At 42.3% G+C, this 24,879-nt stretch overlaps 1 protein-coding gene across 3 annotated transcripts in view; it reads left to right on the top strand.

The window, feature by feature from the left end:
- HACE1 (HECT domain and ankyrin repeat containing E3 ubiquitin protein ligase 1) overlaps window positions 1-24,879 on the top strand; it is a 93,128-nt gene that overhangs the window by 12,725 nt on the left and 55,524 nt on the right. For all 3 annotated transcript variants that reach the window (XM_030556016.1, XM_030556017.1, XM_030556015.1), the window contains 4 exons: window positions 884-966; window positions 8,377-8,473; window positions 11,617-11,718; window positions 16,516-16,622. In XM_030556016.1, the coding sequence (XP_030411876.1) occupies window positions 884-966; window positions 8,377-8,473; window positions 11,617-11,718; window positions 16,516-16,622 (389 nt within the window). The remainder of the gene's footprint in view (window positions 1-883; window positions 967-8,376; window positions 8,474-11,616; window positions 11,719-16,515; window positions 16,623-24,879) is intronic.

Genomic DNA, 24,879 nt, shown 5'->3' with positions numbered 1-24,879 from the left:
ACTCACTATAATGTATAGTATTTTGAGCCATGTTTGTCAGAATGATTATATATAGAAAAACGTATATGGCAACTTGGTTACTTTTAATCAGATACAATTAAACATTTGTACTCTATCTTGGGGATGGATTTTGCATTAGGATTAAGCATGTACATATAGAATAGATGTGTACAGATTTGAATCTTTTTTTTTTTTAAAAGTGTTTTAAGATCATATGGACCAGTGATCCTGTTATCCAGTGATATAGACCACTTAGAGTAAGCAGTGGTCTCTGGACTGTTTCCCAGCCCAATTCTCCATTCTACCGCGGTCAAAAAGTTATTCTGTGAACCATCAGACAGGGCTCCTGATGGCAAGCTGTCAAGGTTACAAGTTTCAAGACATCAGCTAACAATCAGACTGATAATTATAGACACACATCTACATCATGTGGATGGGATAGAGTTGAGGTTAAGTACTTTAGCTCAGCATTTTCATACTTTACACTGTTCGTTTTTACTTAGTTTCCTCTTAATATATTTTTCAAAACTACAATATTTTTTAACCTCAATTTACTGATTAAATATTTAACTTCAGTATAAGCTTTTTCGGAGGATCTGATTTCAGTGATCTTACAGAATGGCAGAAGTCCTATAAAAGGCATTTTTATTAAAAAGCCAAGTCTTAGAAATAGAGACTAGACTATGTGAAAGCTTTTCAGGGTATAGCTGTCAGAATCCTTTTCTTAATGTTTAGGTTTCTTGTTTTTGAGATGTATTACTGGAAATTAAATCTACTCGTATAACTGAAGAGAGATGCATAAAGCTAAACAGTTTCAAGCCAAGTGATATTTTTGTTAGTTTCTTTCTAGTTTTGACGCTACTTTTTTTCCTTTTCCCAAAAGACAGTGCAGTGTTTGTTAGACAGTGGTGCAGATATTAACAGGCCAAACGTGTCAGGAGCAACTCCACTCTATTTTGCTTGCAGGTATGGTATATTTGACTTCCAAATACTGTACAAAATGTAAAATTTTAATTTTTAATACACAAAACTACACTAATTCAATGTATAGCAAAGAACCCAAATCAGGAAATATGAAAACTAAGAATGTATTTAGTCTGAACTCTGCCTCTTGCTGGAATGCTGTATGGTATAGTATTTGAATATTTTGTCATAAGTTTTAGACATGCACATGTATATAAGATTACATGTCTGTTAATATTGCAGGCTAAGCACCTTTCTAACAGGGTATACTGTAATAAACTAAAGTCATAATTTTAGATTTAGAATAGGAAGCTGTTAAAATAACCAATATTTAACCAGCTTTGCATGCTGGGTCAATATTCCAGGTGTACAATATATTCTTGGTATACAATTATCAAACAACACTATGGGGGAAAAAAAAATTCAGACTATCAAAAGTACTAGTCTTCACGGAAGGTTATATACGTGGCAAGTTTAAGACTTCATTGTAAGACTAATTCTGTTCCAGTTCTGTTTTTAAAACAGCAAAGAGTCCCGTGGCACCTTATAGACTTAACAGACGTTTTGGAGCATGAGCTTTCGTGGGTGAATACCCACTTCGTCAGATGCATGTAGTGGAAATTTCCAGGGGCAGGTGTGTACATATATATATGCAGGCAAGCTAGAGATTATGAGGTAGTTCAGTCAGGGAGGATGAGGCCCTGTTCTAGCAGTTGAGGTGTGAAAACCAAGGGAGGAGAAACTGGTTCTGTAATTGGCAAGCCATTCACAGTCTTTGTTTAATCCTGAGCTGATGGTGTCAAATTTGCAGATGAACTGAAGCTCAGCAGTTTCTCTTTGAAGTCTGGTCCTGAAGTTTTTTTTGCTGCAGGATGGCCACCTTAAGATCTGCTATAGTGTGTCCAGGGAGGTTGAAGTGTTCTCCTACAGGTTTTTGTATATTTTCATTCCTAATATCTGATTTGTGTCCGTTTATCCTTTTCCGTAGCGACTGTCCAGTTTGGCCGATGTACATAGCAGAGGGGCATTGATGCCATATGATGGTGTATATTACATTGGTGGACGTACAGGTGAATGAACCGGTGATGGTGTGGCTGATCTGGTTAGGTCCTGTGATGGTGTCGCTGGTGTAGATATGTGGGCAGAGTTGGCATCGAGGTTTGTTGCATGGATTGGTTCCTGAGCTAGAGTTACTATGGTGCGATGTGCAGTTACTGGTGAGAATATGTTTCAGGTTGGCAGGTTGCCTGTGAGCGAGGACTGGCCTGCCACCCAAGGCCTGTGAAAGTGTGGGATCATTGTCCAGGATGAGTTGTAGATCCCTGATGATGCATTGGAGAGGTTTTAGCTGGGGACTGTATGTGATGGCCAGTGGAGTCCTGTTGGTTTCTTTCTTGGGTTTGTCTTGCAGTAGGAGGCTTCTGGGTACACATCTGGCTCTGTTGATCTGTTTCCTTATTTCCTCGTGCGGGTATTGTAGTTTTGAGAATGCTTGGTGGAGATTTTGTAGGTGTTGGTCTCTATCTGAGGGGTTAGAGCAGATGCGGTTGTACCTCAGTGCTTGGCTGTAGACAATGGATCGTGTGATGTGACCGGGATGGAAGCTGGAGGCATGAAGGTAGGCATAGCGGTCAGTAGGTTTTTGGTATAGAGTGGTGGTAATGTGACCATCACTTATTTGCACCGTGGTGTCTAGGAAGTGGACATCCTGTGTAGATTGGTCTAGGCTGAGGTTGATGGTGGGGTGGAAGCTGTTGAAATTGTGGTGGAATTTTTCCAGAGACTCCTTCCCATGGGTCCAGATGATGAAGATGTCATCAATGTAGCGTAGGTAGAGAAGGGGCATGAGTGGATGAGAGCTGAGGAAGCGTTGTTCCAGGTCGGCCATAAAAATATTGGCGTATTGTGGGGCCATGCGGGTGCCTGTAGCTGTGCCACTGATCTGGAGATATATATTGTCATCAAATATTTGAAATAGTTGTGTGTGAGGATAAAGGCACAGAGCTCAGCAGCCAGTTGTGTTGTAGCATCATCAGGGATACTGTTCCTGACAGCTTGTATTCCATTTGTGTGTGGGATGTTCGTGTAGAGAGCCTCTCCATCCTTGGTGGCTAGGATGATGTTTTTTGGAAGGTCCCCAATGCATTGTAGTTTCCTCAGGAAATCAGTGGTGTCATGGAGATAGCTGGGAGTGCTGGTGGCATAGGGTCTGAGTAGAGAGTCCACATATCCAGACAGTCCTTCAGTGAGAGTGCCAATGCCCGAGATGATGGGGCATCCAGGATTTCCGGGTTTGTGGATCTTGGGTAGTAGATAGAATAACCCTGGTTGGGGCTCTAAGGGTATGTTGATTTGTTCCGGTGTTAGTGTAGGGAGTGTCCTGAGTAGATGTTGCAGTTTCTTAGTGTATTCCTCAGTGGGATCTGAGGGAAGTGGCCTGTAGAATTTGGTGTTGGAGAGTTGACTGGCAGCCTCCTTTTGTTAGTCAGACCTGTTCATGATGACAACAGCACCTCCTTTATCAGCCTCTTTGATGATGATGTCTGGGTGGTTTCTGAGGCTGTGGATGGCATTGCGTTCTCACGACTTAGATTATGAGGCAAGCGATGTTGTTTTTCCACAATTTCTGCCTGTGCATGTCGGCGGAAACATTCAATGTAGAGGTCCAGACTGTCATTTCGACCCTCAGGAGGAGTCCATGTGGAGTTCTTCTTCTTGTGCTGTTGGTGGGAGGGTATCTGTGTATCAGTGCGCTGTTCAGTGTTGTCCTGAAAGTATTCTTTGAGTCGGAGACGGCGGAAGTAGGCTTCCAGATCGCCGCAGAACTGTATCATGTTGGTGGCGGTGGGAGGGCAGAAAGAGAGTCCCCGAGATAGGACAGACTTTTCTTCTGGGCTGAGTGTGTAGTTGGATAGATTGACGATATTGCTGGGTGGGTTGGGGGTACCATGGTTGTGGCGCCATGAGGCAGGTAGGAGTTTAGACAGCTTACAGTCCTTTTTCCTTTGTAGAGAGGTGAAGTGAGTAATGTAGATCTCCTGTCTTATTTTAGCGAAGTCCGTTTGTATGGAAGTTTGGTTATTAATGAATCTCCAGGTTGGAGAGCTCTTTTTTGATGTTTTCCTGTTTGCTGTATAGGATGCTGATCAGATGGTTCCTCAGTTTCTTTGATAGAGTATGGCATAAAACAGTTGTTAAAAAAGCAATATTTGAGGGGGTGGCAAATTGAGCATGTGAAAAAGGCAGATTATAATGGAAATGGTTTGGAACCATTGCTGTAATGGATGCTAACCTATAATCTGGTTAAACATGCCTTTATAAATCATGCTCTGTTTATAAACTGACCAACATAAAGTGAATGAGCTATCTGAACTACTTTGTCATAGAATACAAACCTATGTCCTAAAGTAGGGGTGGGCAAACTTTTTGGCCTGAGGGCCACATCTGGGTGGGGAAATTGTATGCAGAGGCAGGTGTTTGGGGTGCAGTAGGGAGTGCGGGGTGTGGGAGGGGTTGCACTGTGCAGAAAGGGACTCGGGGCGAGGGATTGGGACAGAGGAGGGGTGCAGGGCGTATGTGGGGCTCAGGGAAGGGGATTGGGGTGCAGGAGGGGTGTGGAGTGCAGGAGAGAGCTCGGCAGGGGTGCAGGAGGGGTGTGGACACTGGGAGGGGGCTCAGGGCAGGTGGTTGGAGTGCAGGAGGGGTGTGGGGTGCAGCAGGGGGCTCAGGGCAGGGGGTTGGGGTGCAGGATCGGTGTGGGTGCAGCAGGAGCCTCAGGGCAGGGAGTTGGGGTGCACAGGGGTTCAGGGTGCAGCAGGGAGCTCACAGCAGGGAGTTGGGGTGTGAGGTGTATGAGGGGGCTCAGGGCAGGTAGTTGGGGTGCACAGGTGTGTGGGGTGCGGTGGAGGCTCAGGGCAGGGAGTTGGGATGCAGGAGGAGTACACGGTGCAGGCAGGGGGCTTATGGAAGACGGGGGGTGGGGTGCAGGAGGGGTTTGGGCTCCGAGGTGGCGGCAGCGTGCACTGGGCCAGGGCAGGTTCCCTAGTGAGGAGGGACCCCTAGGGGAAGTGAGGCGAAGGGCTTCTTGTGCACTGCACTTGCTGTGCCTCCAGGTACCTTCCCCGAAGCTCCCATTGGCTACGGTTCCCCATCCCTGGCCAATGGGAGCTGTGGGGGGTGGTGCTGGGGGCTGCAGGGAGATTAGGCCGGCCTCTGCTGAGAGCAGTGCAGGGCCCGTAGCATGCCGGTGGTCAGTCCCGCGGGCCGTATCCAAAGCCATGAGAGGCCATAGTTTGCCCAGCCCAGCCCTGTCCTGAAGACTTAGTATTGGACTGAAATTTTGTTTTCTATGTTTAATTCAGTTTCCAATAGCTCCTTATTTTAATTGGATCCATTTAGCTATTTGTTGGGACAGCTACAATTCTGTAATCCTGGTGCTTTGATTACAGGTTAAATAGTTCAACCTGTTGTGAAATTATACATGTAAACAAAGTGAGAAATGGGCTGACATGGTGGCCTGCTAAGAGCTAAATTGTGGGAGCCTGGTCTGCTGGAGGTCAGACATATGCAGCTCTTGGCAGTTGGGGAGAGGGGAAGGAGAGAATAAATAGAAACTAGCTAATTGAAGGTCTCCCAGCACTCAGTTTAGGGATTGATATTGATATTAGAAGAAGCAACTGAGTTGCTCCAGTTTAGAGGCATTTAAACCTTTCAGAAAAGAAAGGATTGTGTGGTGGGTTCAATGGTGACTTCTTGAAATGAAAAATCCTTGGTTGAGATACTTCCTGGTTCAGATAAAGTCAAGAGGAGAACCCCAAAATGTTAATTTTATATTTCAGTTACATTCTAATCAGGGTGGATTTGATTTTAAATCAAATTGATTTAAATCACTGAGGCAGGAAGACTTGATGTAATCATGGTTTTCTACATAAGTGCATTCTTGTTGGTTGTTATAACCTTAATACATATTTTTCACAACTCGGAGATAGATGTATAGTGTGTACCTTCTAAAAACGAAACCTACATCTTTAAACAGTGATTTATTTTGAAAACTTTTCAGATTTAGTTTTACAGCTATATCAGAAAATGAATGATTGTTTGGTTATTTCATTTACCAAAGGTAACTGAAGCAGATATTTATGAAATCATTGGGAGGTGAACTATATCCAGTTCAACAGGTTAATTATTATTTGGAGGATTTCTTGCCATGCTGTATTAGGAGGAGAACATTACCAGACAGACATTTAAATTTGTTTTATTTTAACTAAAACTATAACATTAAGTATTCTGGATTTTTTGCTTCAACAGTGAACATATAATATTTTAATAAAAGAAGCACATGTCCCTCACTTCTCACATTGATCTCCAGACTTCTTCTCCTTGTCCAGATCTATTCCACCCCCAAAAGTCTTCTATTCATTGAACTTCTTGAAACTTTGCACTTTTAGAGAGGTAAGGAATTGACACTCTGCACACAGATTTGCAGAGGGACAATAGAGCTGAGGTCTGTTGTTTGTTAATAAACAACATTTTTGCTGTTAACAAGCATGTTACCTCTGCAGACACAATCTGCAGTTTGAGAACTGCAAAACTAAGCATCTCTGATGGTGCTCAATCTAGAAGATACCGAGTCTCATTGGGTAGATAGAAAGATTAACCTAAATAATCTATACAGACGTCTGTGAAATCCCTAATCAGTGAACTACTGGAACTCATTTACAAAACTTTTCTGAAACATTAAATGCATATATTGTCTCATACTATAGAACTAGAATTTATAATCCCTAATTCCATGATGAGATCTTTGAGCTATAATGTGTCTTAATTAAAAGTATCTTTAGATTGCTTTTTTCCTCAAAAGGCATTCTATCAAAAAAATTCGATTTAAATAAAAAAAAATCAGATTAAAAAAAATCATTGATTTTTGTCCATCCTGATTCTAATATTATGTATATCCCCAATAAGTCTGCAAAATATTTTCTGTGTTTAAGGGCATACAGGGGTTAAGACTATTTTCGGAATGAAATTCATGTAATACACTTAAAGCCACATTACTTGGGCTTTGTAGGAGATGTTTAAGAGCTGAACAAATCTAGGGTCAGGGCATTGGAATGCAGTATAGAGCCTCTGTGGCTGGAGTAGTAATGGAAGCTCTCATGCACGGTTTTAGGCCAACTGATTTTGAGGAGTAGTCAATTTAGTAATCTTCTCCTGTGCAACTGCTTCATTTGCAGAGGGTAAAGACCGTCCTTGATTGGTGTAGAAGCCTTTGTGCTAGGTCTTCCTGGAGGGCTGAATTTCACCCATTCTGAAATAAAAACTACTGTAATTGATGGTATATGCCTAAAAATAGAGCACTTGTAAAGGCTAACACCATTTTATAACATGCTGTATAGTATTCTGGTGACTATAGAAGCACTTATATCTAATTTTCCATTTCTCCTTTTAAAATTTAATTGGAAAATGAATTTTCTTAAGTGTAGCCATATGGAGTGTGTGGCATAATTACTGCTTTTTGGTCTTTAATGGGTTACCACCAGCTGCAACAATAAAGTAGCTGATTATATGTTACATAAAGTAGTTATACTGTTTCCTTGACCCAGAGCTTTGACAATGAGATGTATTAGACTTTGAAATAGTCTCCCAAGGGAAGTAGTAAAGCCCATCACTCTGAATATTTTTATCTAGATTAGACAAAGCACTAAAAACTTATTGTAAAAAAAATGCACACATGCACCACATTATTGCACTGTCAGGATGATGTACTGGATGACAGAATAGGTCTGTTTTGTCTTTCAAACTCCGCTCATGCAAATATAGAGTATTTAACATAGCTGTATTTGAGTTTTTTAAGTAACAGAACATCTGTTTTCTTACCCTTACAGTCTATTGTAAGAACATGGTTAGTTATAGACATTATATAAGTGATTCTTTTATTTAAAATGTATTGGATGAAAGCTTACTAGGCATCTGGAAACAATCATATAATCTTCTCTAAGTACACTTTTCCAGTGTAAAAGTGGCATTAAAAATGCCTATATTTTTCCTTGTGCACTGTATTACACTCAGGAACCATCAAATGGGCCTAGAGGCTACTTCTGGTCAGAGTATTCCTGTATGAATATGCAAAAAATTCCAACTCAAGCCAGTGCTTGTAATATACCTTGGCAATAGGCTGAAGAACAGCCACTTAACAGTGGTCCCTCTGACACAGAAGAGGGGTCATCTTCCATTCTGTGCTTCTACTTATGGATTTCTGTAATGTAACTTTATGCATTTGGTCCCTAGTTTGTATTGGTATGGGAATCAAAGTTTGTGAGGAACACCTATTGCACTGTTAGCATATAATGTAGACACATGTACCACTCATGGGCTAAATACTTTTTGGTAAACTTTCTCCTTTGTTTCATGTAGCCATGGTCAAAGAGACACTGCACAAATCCTTTTGATGAGAGGAGCCAAATACTTACCAGACAAAAATGGAGTTACACCACTGGATCTCTGTGTACAGGTATAAATTTGCTTTACGTTCACCAGTGTTTTGTGTAAATTTGATATGGAATGATTTTTTTTTCCTCCTCCTTTATTTCTGCTATCTGAAAACAATGACTTCATCCCTAGAGGTCAGAGACCTCTTTTGAGGAGTTTCAGGGAAGCAGCTTCGCCTAACTCTTTTTTGGTTTGACTTCTTGGTTAGTTCAAAATAGCAAAACATGCCATTTTCTGTCTATTAATTCCATTAGAAAATGTTTTCTTCTTCTCCTGAGTAATTAGGCAGAGTGTATATTCATGCTACAATCCAGATCAACCAAGATTACCTTCTTATTAGGGTAGGCATATAGAAGATTGATACTTCTGTCACAAAATAGCTGCTCACAAGATTAGGGTCTTAAAAGAAGTAAACAGACAACCGTTCGCTTAGTCTCTTCTTAAAGGCCACATTTATTCATACCATAATTACATCATCTTGGGGTAACACATTCTCTTTTAGGTGTTCATGTGCAAACTGCTAAAACAGCTAAGAGCCGAAGGCCTCTGCGTAAGAATAACTTATTACTTCAGATGTTAACTTTTCAAGGAGATCAAGAAGATTTTGCTGCTGAGCCTTCAATTTTTTAAAGGTATTGCAATCTCTGCATCAGGCCTCTATTTTAAAAAGGATGAGGATGTTATGACTTCCTGTTCCTACACATTTTCAGCTGCCATGCAAAACAAAATCTAGTTTTGTCAGAAATCTACGAGGTTTTATAGAATGTAAGTACATTAGTGAGTATCTTGTAACTCCAGTGACCTGTTTCTTTTTGTTTGGCAAGACAAAGGATCAAGAGTCAGGATATTAAATACACTATTTCCAGGTCATCTTTAAAAGTTAGGAAAGGTCTCTTAGGCAGTAGTTCTGCTATTCATGCTTCTGGAATCTTTTAAAGAAGGATGATTCTGAAAGATTGATTTAATAGATTAATCTGTAAAATGTCTTGCTCCATTCACAACACTTTTTTAGCATCAACTTTGTGTCTAATAAGTTTAAGGGTTTTAATTACTATCACTTTGGGCACAGTTTCCTCAGCTTCAGTACTCTGCTTTCCCTCAGTCTACATCTTTGCTAGCATTTCTTTTGGTTCTACAAAAGCCTTAGGGAGTAACATACCTTTAATATAATTCCAAATCAGGTTTAACCTGTAGAATGTCTTTAGTTTATCAATGATGAGATCAAACTGGAAGAACTCATATAACACCATTTGGCATATGCAAGATTCTCTGTAAGTGGAAAATTTTGACATTAATTAGAAAAATTAAACAAATAGCTGGTTTGTTTCCAGCACAGTAGGTGGAATCTACACAGTGTAAGTTAGGAAATGGGTAAATGATACATTCCTATCCTAGAGATAGGAAAGAGTATTAAGGATGTTGCTGCCTCTAGGACAGTACTGAATAGAACATCTAGAGGCTTTAAGATGCTTTATAAGAACGGCCATGGCTCATCTAGTCTGGTATCCTGTCTTATGACAGTGGCAAATGCCAGACACTTCAGAAGGAAATGAACAGAACAATTATTGAATGATTTGTCCCCTGTCATCCAGTCCCAGCATCTGGCCGTCAGAGGCTTCAGGACACCCAGAGTCTGGGTTGCATCCCTGCCCATGTTGGCTAATAGCAACCTATCCTCCATGAACTTATCCAATTCTTTTTTTTAACTCACTTATACTTTATATCCTTTTAAATACCGCACTAGGCAATCCTTAGCATGTTCCTTTCCTATATATTTATCAAAACTGTATTTCCTAACCACTACTTTTTTATATTGCTCACTCCTAATAGTTCTGCATTGGTAGCTCAACTCATTTGTGATGAGAAGGGAGTGGATACACTCCTTTGGTGCGTTTAATTTTGAATACATCATTCTTCTCGCTCTCTCTGGCCCGGCGGGGGGGCCTCCCCCTGCGCAATCTGAGAAACCAGATTGCAGAACTGAGACTTGTTTTAGCCTTTTATAACTGCCAGCCAGCTAATCTCTGCTGGGATTGTGTTCTGTGCTGAGTGAGCAGTGAAAGGAATGCCAGCTGGGGATTCCTCTAATATGTATAGCTTCTTATTTTGCATATTTTCTTCGTCAACCAGCATATTCTGACATGACTCTAGTTTTGATACCTGAAGTACTGTGCTCCATGGACTGACAGGAACTTGGAGTGTGTTTGTGCAAGTGCTCAGTTCTGGGGGGATTACACTTGGCTGATTCTAAAGTGTTATTTACCTGCGCTTAAAGGAGGCCTTTCTAGTGGGCTTTGTTTGTAAAGATGTTTCTGACACAGGACCTTGAAGATGTGCTGATGTGAAACTGTTGAGGAAACTGAGGATTATAAAGACTTATATTAATATTCTAATACTTTTAAATATAATTGAAGCATAAGTGCTGTTGACTGGTAGGGAAAGCCAAAAGTCATCTAGGGTAGATTTCCTGAAACAAAATTAGAGATGTGATATAATTCAAACTCCAAATTTTGGGAATCTTTTGGGAAGTTTATTTCTAAACCTGGTGTCTTGGGCACATATCTAGTCATAATACTTTGATTTTTTTTGTTTTGTTCATTTTAATTAAAGTTTTATGCATTGTTTATGTGATTATCCTATTGCCAGGATCTGTAAGATTAAAAAAAAAAATTGTCCCATGAGCTTGTGGTTTGGGAACCTCTAGCTGAGGCATCTTAACCTTGTTTTGGGGAATTAATTTTCTGGGTGCAACAAGCTAGAATAGCAATACTCACCAAATGTGAAAGCAGGAGCTAATTCCATTATGATTTGTGTATAAATCTATTGTTTTCAGCATTCTTCTTAATTAGCAGTTAAAATTTCTGCTGGAATGTAAAGTTATTGTAGTTTCTCAAGGATTAAATTGATTACTTTGAGAAAAGAAACTGAGATTACTAATGATTGACACGAGTGGATTTTTTGTTAATACAGATAAATGAACATTCAACACCTAAAGTCCACTTTTTATTTAACTTTCAAGTCTTTACTTTGAGATTAGGACTTTAAGAGTCTTTTGCATTTGCTCCTTAGTATTGGATGGATTGCCTGGCTGTAAGTATAAATACAGCACTTATTTTTAAAATTGTTGTATAATAGTTGCTTGTTTTTAAAAATGCTGTCTTACAGGGTGGGTATGGAGAGACTTGTGAAGTTTTAATACAACATCATCCTAGACTCTTCCAGGCAATTATTCAAATGACACAGAATGAAGAGCTACGGGAAAACATGGTAATACATATTTTCTATGCTGTGTCTACATGTGTGTCTGTCTTGCTCTCTCTCCAAGTCCCCATGGGCCTTACTCCCTCTGTCTACTTCTGTATCTTTCCTTACAATTTAAACATCTCAAACTTGATGTTTAAACCCAAATTCAGTGAAGTTGAACCCCACATTGTTACATTACAATGTGTGTTTAAACCTGACATTTTTGTTTGTTTGTTTTTTACATGCAGCAGCTCAATGACAACTGGAGACTTCCACCAGTTCTGGAGCAGAACCCTTTAGACATGGAGAACTGGGGAGGGGGGCGTATGTATGTATATATTGTACAGAACTTCACGTTCTGATAAAGATGTACTGATTTAACATGAAAATGTACAATGAGGTAGTCCAGTGATTGTTATATGTAGTAATTTCTACCATGGAGTGCTGGCCTGAAATTCAGTTTAGGTTACAAGTAAATGAGTTTGGATTCCATCTAGAACCCTGTTAATGTGTTGTCATTACTTTGGCAGACTGGTCTGAACAGAATAAGAACTGGAGGAGTAGGCCTTTTGTAGATTCTTAGCAAAAAATCTTTGGTACAGCACTATAAAAGCACATTGTACTTCAGAATGAGGCATATTCTCCTTAAATAATAGCTTCTGCAGATACCCATTTTAGGGTGTATGTGAAGTATGCCCTGAATCATTTGGAAGATGATGATTATTCACCTCCTTCCCTCCCAGATTCTTATCTAATCTGTACCCACGGTTGATGGGTCTTGAAATAATTTCCAGCCCATTTCCTTCTCAATAGTTCTCTACCTTATTCCTTTTACTAGTATAAACAGGGTCAGTCTTAGGGAAAATGGCACCCTGGCGAACTTGTATTTTGGTGCCCTGTGGGCTCCCCACTCTCCCATCACCCCTGGCCCCCACAGGCTCCCTAGGCTTCCCATCCCCCTCATCTCTGTGCCCCGCTGCCTCCCTGCAGTGCTTAATTTGTATTGAAAGAGGTGCCAGAGGTCTGCCTCAGCACCAATTAAGCGCTGGCTGGACAACCTGATGGTGGCTGCTGGTCAGATGCCCAGTTCTGAAGGCAAAGCCACAGCCAGCAGCAGCGCAGAGGTAAGTGTGTCATGGTATATGGTGTATTGCCATCCTTACTTCTGTGCTGTTGCTGTGGCTTGTAGTGCCTGGTGTTCAGCCTGCAGCTCAAGGCGGGCTGGGGGCTGTATCTTAATAAAGCCCACAGCCCTTCTGCAATCATCTGGCCACTCCTGGCTCACCAGGGGCACCATTTCAGATTTTGTACGGTGGGCGGCAACTTCAAACGTGATTCCAGGGGCTACTTAGACATCTGAAAACTTTTTTTTTGCAGTTAATTACTTAGGTATTAGCTGACAGGAGCACTGTGTCTAATTGCTATATAAAGAAAAATATATACAAACTCAAACTAAAGCCACATTTTAAGTTTTATATGTAAATTTAGAACAATGAGGAGATAATGCAGGAAGATATTCCCATTCCCAATCCCAAGCCTTGAGAAAACCATTCTGGAGCTTTAACACAGATATCAGAAACGCAAGTTTGATATTTTAGACATTATTTTTCGTAGAGATAAATAAAACTGCGTTCTTTCTCTAACACACACTGTTTTACTGCCATTATCTACTGTATTATAGCCAATTTTTTCACTCCATTAAAATGTATTTATTTAATTTTAACATATGTGATTAAGGATTCTTCTCTTTTAGTAAGAATGGAAATTCTCCTATTTTAATTTAGAATTTGTTCACTGATAATCGTGTATGTGGCTCACTAACCTTTAACTCCTTCCTTGCTATGAGTGTCATACTTTGAACTGCATTTATTTTCATACAAGTTTTAAGTTTTTACCGATATAACTAAAAATAAATGACCTTCGTCTGCACAGTGTCAAAGTTGCGTTTAGCTATTTTTTTAAGCTGGCTCTGCTAAAGTGAATAAAACTAAATTTACATTCTAGAAGGATACCGTTATTTGGTTGTACCACTTTAAATAATGAATTACAAAGCACAATATTGTGCTAATAAAAGTAGTAATAATGATTGCTCCAGCCAGGCATTTTAGAACTCACTACTTTTAAGCATAAGAGAAATAAAATTATGAAATGCGCAGACCAGTAAAAAAAACTAAAATAACAGTACTGTAATCCTTAATGAACTTTGAAAGAATAAAATTACAGAGAATATACGTGCATTGCACATTTCAACGGGAAGTACCAGGAAGTAACAACAATAATAATACAAGTATGTGTTGGAGGGAGTGTGTGTGTGTATGAAGTCCAGCAGCAGCCAGCAGCTCCCACTCATTACTAGGGCCTACCAAATTCACAGCTCACTTTGGTCAATTTCACGGCCACAGGGGACAGAAGCCTGGAGCTCAGGCAGGAGCTGTCGGGGGTGAAAGCCCCGAGTCCTGGCTGGAGCAGCGAGGAGTGGCAGCCCCCAGCCAAGGGCTCTGAGCCCAGGTGGGAGCCAGGGAGGTGGGGCGGCAGCCCTGAGCCTGGCAGGAGTTGCAGGGGCTGAAGCTGTGGGAGTGACAGCCCTCAACCCAGGTTCCTGAGCCTGGGCAAGAGCTGCAGGGAGTGGAAACCTCGAGTCCCGTCTGGAGCCCGTCTGCCTCCAGCCCCAGCAGGAGACGCTGTGGGGGGCAGGAGTGGCAGCCTCGAGTTCGGACAGGCCAGCCTGGGTGCCCTGAGCTTGGGCAAGAGCTGCAGGAGGGAGACAGCCCCTAGCCCAGCTCTGGGGCTGCTGCAGTGCAGAGGTGAGGGTGCTGTGGAGGTGGGCCTGATCTTCCCCTTCACAGCTGTTATCAGAGGGAGGACAAGTCCTGTCCCTCCCCAGCCCAGCTGGTTTGAGGGAGATCAGATTTCATTGTGAAGGGCTTATTTCACAGTCCCTGACAAGTTTTTCAGGTTGTGAAATTGGTAGGGCCCTACTTATGACCCAGAGGCAGTAGCACAGGCTCCTGCCCCCCACTCCAGCTCAGTGGAAACTGTGTACACGGGTGGGGAGATGAGGACACCCTAAAATCATCCCCCCACCTGTGCTCTGCACAGCAGACAGGAGGGTCTCAGGAGCAGCTTGGCCAGGGCAGCTCCAAGCTTAGGTGGAGGCAGGAGAAGCAGTGGCAGGAGAAGCAGCAGCTGCAGATGGCCATGGAGCAGCAGGGGGAGCTAGGACAGGACACCGTGCTCTGAAAGTGTCCCCCTCAGCAAGGCACCAGAGTCATTCACCCAGCCCACCTACCCACTCCAAAGTCGAGTCCTTACAATAAAGTAGCTGTGATGGATTATACAAACCCCATTTTGACCAGGAAAGGGTTAATAAGCTGCAGTGACCCCATTCAGCCTGGGTGTCAGGCTGGAAGGAGGAGCTGGAAGGAAGAAACACAGCTCAGCTGGATGCTGACCTGGAATAAGAGTAGACTGGCAGCTACCACATCATGCAAGAAACCTGGCTAGGGTTGGAAACTAACTAGAGACTGTAATGTGTCAGAAACTCCCTGCAGGAGGGTAGACCTGACACAGACTGTTCATTTGAATGGTTACCAGAAATCCCCTGGTGTCAGGGCTGGCTCCAGACACCAGCCTACCAAGCACGTGCTTGGGGCGGCACCTTGGGACCAAGTGGCATTCAGGGTTTGTTTTGGGGTTTTTTTTGGTTCGGCCGGGCGGCGCTGGGGGGAGGTGGGGACTTGGGCTGCGCAGTGCTGTGCTGGGGGGGGTTGGGACTTGGGCGGCGCGGTGCTCGGCGGGGACGGGCTTCAGTGGCACGGCACTCGGGGGCGGGCCTGGAGCGATGCGATGCTTGGGGCAGGGACTGGGGCGACGTGACGCTCGGGGGGGCGGGGTAGTGCTCTTTGTTTTTGCTTGGGGTGGCAAAAATGTTAGAGCCAGCCCTGCCTGGTGTGCATGAAGGCATGGAGCTGCAGCTGGGGTCTGTATGAAAAGAAGAGGTCTGAAAGCTGAACTCAGCAGGGCTGAAGGGCTAGATTTGAGGAAAATTTTTTTTTCGGGGGCTGGGAATGGATGCAAGAATATGCATGAAGAGAAAGGAATAGGAAAAGTAACAAGAGATGACAGCAGGCATACAAGGATGTAGTGAAGAGCACAGATAGAAGTTAGAAGATTTTTGTGACTGGGAAAACTTTCAAGGTCTTGGACAGTGAGGAGTGAAAGGAGGAACTGAAGGTAGCGAAGAGACTTTGAATGTTGGCAAGATAAGTGTGCTTGGGAGAAGTAAAATTGTTTAGCAAGGAAGAGGAGAGAATGAATTTAAAGAACTGGTGGTTAGCACAATTTGGACTTTGGAGCTCATCACTATTTGAATAAGAATGGAAGTAGTGAAAGTTAGGTTGAGATTCAAAATTTGGGATCAGCCAGGCTATTGGTATAACATAGGGCAGCAAAGGAACAAATCAGGAACCTTAGTCATATTGGTAGAGTGATGAAGCTTGTGCTGGACTTGAATTTGCATTCTTACAAAAAAAAAATGGCACTTTGCTTAGTGATGAATTTTATTAGTACTTTCAGAGCATTTATTCATGCTAATTCTCAAGTCTTATAATACAAAAACTAACTTCTAAAATATACATTTTTGAGTAGATTTTCAGTTTAAAAGATCTTACTGAGTATTAGTGCTAATTATGAAATGGTTTGGCACATACAAATTACAGTTTCTATGGGGTTTCTGCCTCACCTAGCTATATGTTTTCGATTAATCTGTAATAGAACACTTAGTAATATCACATGTTATCTACTTTATTTTACCATATCCAGTTGCGGCAAGTTCTAGAACACTTGTCCCAGCAGAGTGAAAACCAGTACCTTAAGATCCTAACAAGCCTTGCTGAAGTTGCTACAACAAATGGTCACAAACTACTGAGGTAAGTGTCAAAATATTCAAGTAGGTCAGTAATAAAAAATAGTTTAAAGACTCTTCTTATATTAAGAACAGGATATTTATTTTCTCTTGATTTCTCACCTGGCTGGCATGAAAACACATATCAGTCATACTTGATAGAAACATTTGAAGAAAAGCCAAGCTAGTGGGGGCTTTCATAATGCATTTTAAAAGGTTCTTTAAAAGAAACAGTCCAGTTTTTTTTTAATGGAGATCAGGTAGGCATTATGATTTCTGGGGCTCTGTAGTGCCAGATCTAGGATCTAGTGGAGTTTTCTGCCACCTCTTTTCAGTTGAAAGGGCAGATTAGGGTCAGGTAGTAAGCTGCAAAGCATGGGGCTCATAGTCATTCTTTGAGATTTTGGGTAAGTACATCTTTAGGATGGGTTTATTATGGGCTAATGCATTTTGTTTGGTTCTCAAGATCATCCAAATTCAACTGTTGGACAGATTCTGTAAGTTGTCTGCCGAGCTGTGAAAGTCATATACCACCTCCTGGCCCTTTCCTGCTGCCTGTTTCCTAGTCATCTCATTTGTACCTTTTTAATCTTAGCTTGTGTACCTGTGTTGATGATATTCAACCATGTGTCTTAAGAATCCTTAAATGACTGTGTGATGAGTTAGACTCCCCTTTGAGATGCCACCTGATGTACTAAGGTTTCACTAAGACTCTCCTCCTGGTCCACTAGCCTGAACTCGCTCTCCCTGGTTTGCTGAATTAGGCTCTCCGACCTCTTGCAGCTCACATACAAAGGTAGGACCACATGCAGCTGCAGACACAGACCAAAGTCAGATCTGTGTGTGAGGATTCACTCAGCACTCACATGTACACCCCTTTTGGGGAATAAACCCAAATTAATAATGTCTTGCATTGTACAGAAGGATCTGCACAGTGGAAACTCATAAAAAATCTCCCTCTCCCTCAATGTGAAGAGACAGATGCACAACTTCTTGCCCCACCTGCCACCCCCCCTTTAGAAATTGCACAAGCTGGGTTTAATAATAAAACAAATTTATTAACTATAAAAGGCATATTTTAAGGGAGTATAAGATAACAAACAGAACAAAGCAAATAAAACAAAATATGCAAGCTAAGCTTAATACACTCAAGAAACAGGTTACAAAATGTAATTTCTTACCCTAAATGTTGTTTTAGGCAGGTTGCAAAGTTTCTGTAGCTTAGAGTTCCAGTTATACCTCTTTTCAGACTGGACCTCTGTCTCAGTCTGGACTCCCCCCTTGCCTTCCCTTCAAGTGTCTTTAGCTGTCTTTCTTCTTAGGCAGGCAGGCAATGGAGTAGAGTCCAGTTTGCTAACCTCCACACCCTTCAATAAGATTTACATAAGGCCGGAATATTTTGTTTCTCAAAAAGCCCCCCCCCCCCCTCTTCTTTTAGTGGAAAGTTACAAGATGTCCGAGATAAGTTTTAGTATCTGGTGACAAGACCACATGGCCTAGTAGTGTCACAGCTACATCCCAGGATGCTTCTCAGGAAGGAGAGAGATTAGTATCTTCACAGTCTTGTTCTTTCTTCCTAATGGCCCATCAAATCTGATGGACTGTTGTGTGATGGGCATCTTCCAAATACACACCCAGTTGCAATTGTTATAGTCCATATTCCTAACTTTACATACAGAAATGATACATGCGTATGAATTGGATAATCACATTCAGTAAATCATAGACTTGATTTTAACAAATAGGGAGGAACTTGTTGAGAATTTGAAAGTAGAAGGAAGCTTGGGTGAAAGTGATCATGAAATCATAGAGTTTGCAATTCTAAGGAAGGGTAGAAGGGAGTACAGCAGAATAGAGACAATGGATTTCAGGAAGGCAGATTTTGGTAAGCTCAAATAGCTGATAGGTAAGGTCCCATGGGAATCAAGACTGAGGGGAAAAACAACTGAGGAGAGTTGGCAGTTTTTCAAAGGGACACTATTAAGGGCCCAAAAGCAAGCTATTCCGATGGTTAGGAAAGGTAGAAAATGTGGCAAAAGACCACCTTGGCTTAACCACGAGATCTTGCGTGACCTACAAAATAAAAAGGTGTCATATAAAAAATGGAAACTAGGTCAGATTACAAAGGATGAATATAGGCAAATAACACAGGAATGCAGAGGCAAGATTAGAAAGGCAAAGGCACAAAATGAACTCAAACTAGCTATGGGAATAAAGGGAAACAAGAAGACTTTTTATCAATACATTAGAAACAAGAGGAAGACCAAGGACAGGGTAGGCCCACTGCTCAGTGAGGATGGGGAAACAGTAACGGGAGACTTGGAAATGGCAGAGATGCTTAATGACTTCTTTGTTTCAGTCTTCACTGAGAAGTCTGAAGGAATGTCTAATATAGTGAATGCTTACGGGAAGAGGGTAGGTTTAGAAAATAAAATAAAAAAAAAAGCAAGTAAAAAATCACTTAGAAAAGTTAGATGCCTGCAAGTCACCAGGGCCTGATGAAATGCATCTAGAATACTCAAGGAGTTAATACAGGAGGTATCTGAGCCTCTAGCTATTATCTTTGGGAAATCATGGGAGACGGGGGATATTCCAGAAGACTGGAAGGGGGCAAATATAGTGCCCATCTATAAAAAGGGAAATAAAAACAACCCAGGAAACTACAGACCAGTTAGTTTAACTTCTGTGCCAGGGAAGATAATGGAGCAGGTAAATAAAGAAATCATCTGCAAACACTTGGAAGGTAGTAAGGTGATAGGGAATAGCCAGCATGGATTTGTAAAGAACAAATCGTGTCAAACTAATCTGATAGTGTTCTTTGATAGGATAACGAGCTTTGTGGATAAGGGAGAAGCAGTGGATGTGATATACCTAGACTTTAGTAAGGCATTTGATATGGTCTCGCATGATATTCTTATAGATAAACTAGGAAAGTACAATTTAGATGGGGCTACTATAAGGTGGGTGCATAACTGGCTGGATAATCGTACTCAGAGAGTAGTTGTTAATGGCTCCCAATCCTGCTGGAAAGGTATAACAGTGGGGTTCCGCAGGGATCTGTTTTGGGACCGGTTCTGTTCAATATCTTCATCAACGATTTAGATGTTGGCATAGAAAGTACGCTTATTAAGTTTGCGGACGATACCAAACTGGGAGGGATTGCAACTGCTTTGGAGGACAGGGTCAAAATTCAAAATGATCTGGACAAATTGAAGAAATGGTCTGAGGTAAACAGGATGAAGTTCAATAAAGATAAATACAAAGTGCTCCACTTAGGAAGGAACAATCAGTTTCACACATACGGAATGGGAAGAGACTGTCTAGGAAGGAGTATGGCAGAAAGAGATCTAGGGGTCATAGTAGACCACAAGCTTAATATGAGTCAACAGTGTGATACTGTTGCAAAAAAAGCAAACGTGATTCTGGGATGCATTAACAGGTGTGTTGTAAACAAGACACGAGAAGTCATTCTTCCGCTTTACTCTGCGCTGGTTAGGCCTCAGCTGGAATATTGTGTCCAGTTCTGGGCACCGCATTTCAAGAAAGATGTGGAGAAATTGGAGAGGGTCCAGAGAAGAGCAACAAGAATGATTAAAGGTCTTGAGAACATGACCTATGAAGGAAGGCTGAAGGAATTGGGTTTGTTTAGTTTGGAAAAGAGAAGACTGAGAGGGGACATGATAGCAGTTTTCAGGTATCTAAAAGGGTGTCATCAGGAGGAGAGAGAAAACTTGTTCACCTTAGCCTCCAATGATAGAACAAGAAGCAATGGGCTTAAACTGCAGCAAGGGAGATTTAGGTTGGACATTAGGAAAAAGTTTCTAACTGTCAGGGTAGTTAAACACTGGAATAGATTGCCTAGGGAAGTTGTGGAATCTCCATCTCTGGAGATATTTAAGAGTAGTTTAGATAAATGTCTATTAGGGATGGTCTAGACAATATTTGGTCCTGCCATGAGGGCAGGGGACTGGACTCGATGACCTCTCGAGGTCCCTTCCAGTCCTAGAGTCTATGAATCTATAACCTTTTCAATGATCTCACAAGACCCATCATGCATAAAACATGTCTTAGTGATGCCATATTCATATCATAACAATATTTCTATGGAGAATATGGGGTTTAATGTCACAGACCGTGTCTTCCATTTTACAAAGTTTAGCTAAAACTGTTGCTTCATGTTCCTTCAGCTAAATGTCATCCTAACATAAGTGCTTCTGCAAGACAGAATAATGCGATTGTTTGACTGTGTGGGTGTTTGAAAAGTGTGAATTGGGAGTGCCTTGTTCCAGGTGGGTCTTGAGTCGTTGATTGGAGAGCAGGCTTTGAGCCAGGCCACCTGCTTTGATCCAGCAGCCTTATAAAAAGGCAGCCAGTTGCAAACAGCGGACAGGCAAACAGAGGGAGTTTGCCTGGGAGTTCGCCTGTGGGGAGGTCACACAGTGTTTTTGCTTTACAGGCTCCTTTGACCATTACATACAACATCTGAGGAGCCTTTTAGAAGGAAGACATGGATAGTGAGCAGTCAGCTGTTGTGACCTGCTCAGAATGTACCATGTTTGTCTTTCTCCCAGAAGACAGATGTGACTTCGTCTGTATGAAGTACAAGCTGGTTTCCATATTATAAGAGAAGGTTAGAGGACTGGAGAACGAAGTATCAACCCTGCGTTGCATCAGAGAAAATGAGGGTTTTTTGGATAGAGGTCAGTGTTTGGTTCTGGAAGCAAAACATGCTGATGAATCAGAGTGAGGTGCAGAATGAGGAAGAGTATTGGCAGCAGGTGACCTCCAGAAGAAGAAAGAGGAGAACCTGTGTACCCCCAATGCAGATAGAGGTGCAAAACTGTTTTGAGGCTCTCCACCGGTACTACTACAGAGAAGGATTTGGAAGAGCCCTCTGAGGGAAGCTGTCAGAAGGAAATCCCATCAGCAGGGAAGCATGACATGCATTGTCCTAGGGATGGGGGTTCCAGGACCACCACCACTCAAGAGGAGATGGGTGGTGGTGGTTGGGGACTCCCTCCTAAGGGGGATGGAGTCATCCATTTGCAGCCCAGATCAGAGACTCAAAGTGTTCTGCTTGCCTGGAACTAGAATCCAGGACGTGATGGAGTGTTTGCCAAGACTGATCAAGGCCTCGGACTGCTACCCTTTCTACTTGTCCATGTGGGCACCAGTGATACTGCCAAGAATGACCTTGAGCAGATCACTGCAGACTACGTGGCTCTGGGAAGAAGGATAAAGGAGTTTGAGATGCAAGTCATGTTGTCATCCATCCTCCCTATTGAAGGAAAAGGCCCAGGCAGGGACTGTTGAATTGTGGAGGTGAATGCGTGGTTACGCAGGTGGTGTCGGGAGAGGGGTTTGAATTTTTCTACCATGGGGTATTGTTCCTGGAAAAGGGATTGCTAGGAAGAGATTTGATCCACCTAGTGAAGAGAGAGAAGAGCATCTTTGCAGGCAGACTTGCTAACCATGGGCTGGTCTACACTACGGGAGAAAATCGATCTTAGATACGCAACTTCAGCTACATGAACAACGTAGCTGAAGTCGAAGTATCTAAGATTGAATTACTCACCGTCCTCACAGCATGGAATCGATGTCTGTGGCTCCCCCTGTCGATTCTGCAACTCCGTTTGGGTTGGTGGAGTTACGGAATTGATATAAGCGCGTTTGGGGATCGATATATCGTGTCTAGATGAGACATGATATATCCATCCCCGAGCAATTGATGCTACCCTCCGATACGGCGGGTAGTGAAGACGTATCTCTAGTGAGGAGGGTTTTAAACTAGGTTCGCTTGGGAATGGTGACCTAAGCACAGAGGTAAGTGGGGGAGTGGGATACCTGGAGGAAACACGAGGAGGAGCGTACAAGGCAAGAAGCCTCCTGATTCCTACTGAGAAAGTAGGGCAATCGGCTAGTTTTCTTAAAGTGCCTGTTGTGACGGGTTAAATCACAGAATCCCCCCCCTTGGGAGCTGCCACCTGATGTGCCAAGACTACTTCTGCTGCTGTCTTCTTGCCCTGTCAGCTTAGGACTTCAGTGCTCTGCCTGGTTAGAGCCAGGTCTGAATCACATTCCCTAACAGCTGTAGGCTTACCTGAAAGCAGCTTACAGAAGTGTTCTTGTTTTGAACACTTAGATGTCCAACTCCCAATGGGGGTCTAAACCCAAATAATTCCATTTTACCCTGTTTAAAGCTTATATAGGGTAAACTCATAAATTGTTCGCCCTCTATAACCCTGATAGAAAGAGATGCACAGCTGTTTGCCTCCCCAGGTATTAACACATACTCTGAGTTAATAAGTAAAAAATGATTTTATTAAATACAGAAAGTAGGATTTAAGTGGTTCCAAGTAGTAACAGAACAAAGTGAGTTACCAAGCCAAAAAACAAAAACAAACCATGCAACTCTAAGCCTAATGCTGTAATACAATTGAGTACAGATAATCTCACCCTGACAGATGTTTCAGTACGTTTTTTTCACAGACTGGATGCCCTCCTTAGTCTGGGCACAGTCCTTTCCCGTGGTACAGCCCTTGTTCCAGCTCAGGTGGTAGCTAGGGGATTCCTCATGCTGGCTCTCCTATGCAAGTCAAGCCAGGAGTCACCTGGGCAAGTTACATGTCCATGCATGACCGAGTTACTTACCAGCCAAGCCACATTCCTAGGAAAGCTTAGATGTGGAATGGTGTCTTCAAGTTCTTTGTTGGCTTAAGTGTTTCTTGACTGGGCACTAACTGAAAATAGTCTTTTCTCAGGAAGCTGACCAACTGTTTCAGTACAGCCTGCTTAGAATCAAACAAGTATGCAGGCAATATTTATAATACAAAATGATACATGCATACAATAGGATTAATAGATTCAGTAGATCATAATCTTTACAGAGATGTTACATGACATATGTAGCATAAAATACCTTCTAGTTGTGTTCTATATATGTACATCCATGAGCATATTTCTGTAAAGCCTTATGGATGGCACTGTCACACATGTACACAAATGCAAGAAGCCTGGGAAAGAAGCTGGAAGAATTGGAAGTCCTGCCACAATCAAGGAACTATTATGTGTTTGGAATAACAAACTGGTGGGGCAGTTCACATGACTGGAGCACTGTCATGGATGGGTATAAACTGTTCAGGAAGCACAGGTCTGGGAGGGAAGGTGGAGAAGTTGCGTTGTATGTAAAAGAGCAGTATGATTGCTCAGAGCTCTAGTTTGAAACAGGAGAAAAGTCTGTTGAGAGTCTTTGGGTTCAGTTTAGAGGCGAGAGCAACAAGTCGTGGTGGACATGTGCTATAGAGCACCAGATCAGAAAAATGAGAGACTAGGCTTTCTCTGGACAACTAACTGAAGTCTCCAGATCACAGACCCTGGTTCTCATGGGGGACTTCAATCACCCTGACATCTGCTGAGAGACCAATACAGCAGTGCACAGACAATCCAGAAAGTTTTTGGAGAGTGTTGGGGACAACTTCCTGGTACAAGTGCTGAAGGAATCGACTATGGGCCATGCTCCTTTTGGCCTGCTGCTTACAAATAGGGATGAATTGGTAGGGGAAGTAGAAGTGGTTGGCAACCTAGGCAGCAGTGACCATGAGATGGTTGAGTTCAGGATCCTGAAGAAAGGAGACCCTGGACTTCAGAAAAGTCCTCAGTGGTGAAAGAACAGGTTAAGGACTATTCAGAAAAGCTGGACATGCACAAGTCCATGGATCCAGATCTAATGTATCTAAGGGTGCTGAAGTGATGGCTGATAAGGCTCGTGTGATTGCAGAACCATTGGCTATTATCTTTAAAAATTCGTGGCGATCGGAGGAGGTCTCGGATGATTGGAAAAAGGCAACTATAGTGCCCATATTTAAAAAAGAGAAACCGGGGAACTACAGACCAGTCAGCCTCACTTCAGTCTCTGGCAAAATAATGGAGCAGGTCCTCAGGGAATCCATTTTGAAGCACTTGGAAGAGAAGAGGGTGATCAGAAGCAGTCAGCATGGATTCATCAAGGGCAAGTCATGCCTGACCAACCTGATTGCCTTCTATGATGAGATAACTGGCTCTGTGGATATGGGGAAAGCAGTGGATGTGATGTATCTTGACTTGAGCAAATTTTTGATATGATTTTCCACAGTATTCTTGCCAGCAAGTTAAGAAAATATGGATTGGATGAATGGACTATAAGGTGGATAGAAAGCTGGCTAGATTGTCGGGCTCAATGGGTAGTGATCAACAGCTTGACATCTAGTTGGCATCCAGTATCAAGCAGAGTGTCCCAGGGGTTG

This window comes from Gopherus evgoodei, chromosome 3 (assembly GCF_007399415.2).
Source record: "Gopherus evgoodei ecotype Sinaloan lineage chromosome 3, rGopEvg1_v1.p, whole genome shotgun sequence".
Taxonomy (NCBI): Eukaryota; Metazoa; Chordata; order Testudines; family Testudinidae; genus Gopherus; species Gopherus evgoodei.
This window is presented reverse-complemented; position numbering and strand designations above follow the sequence as displayed.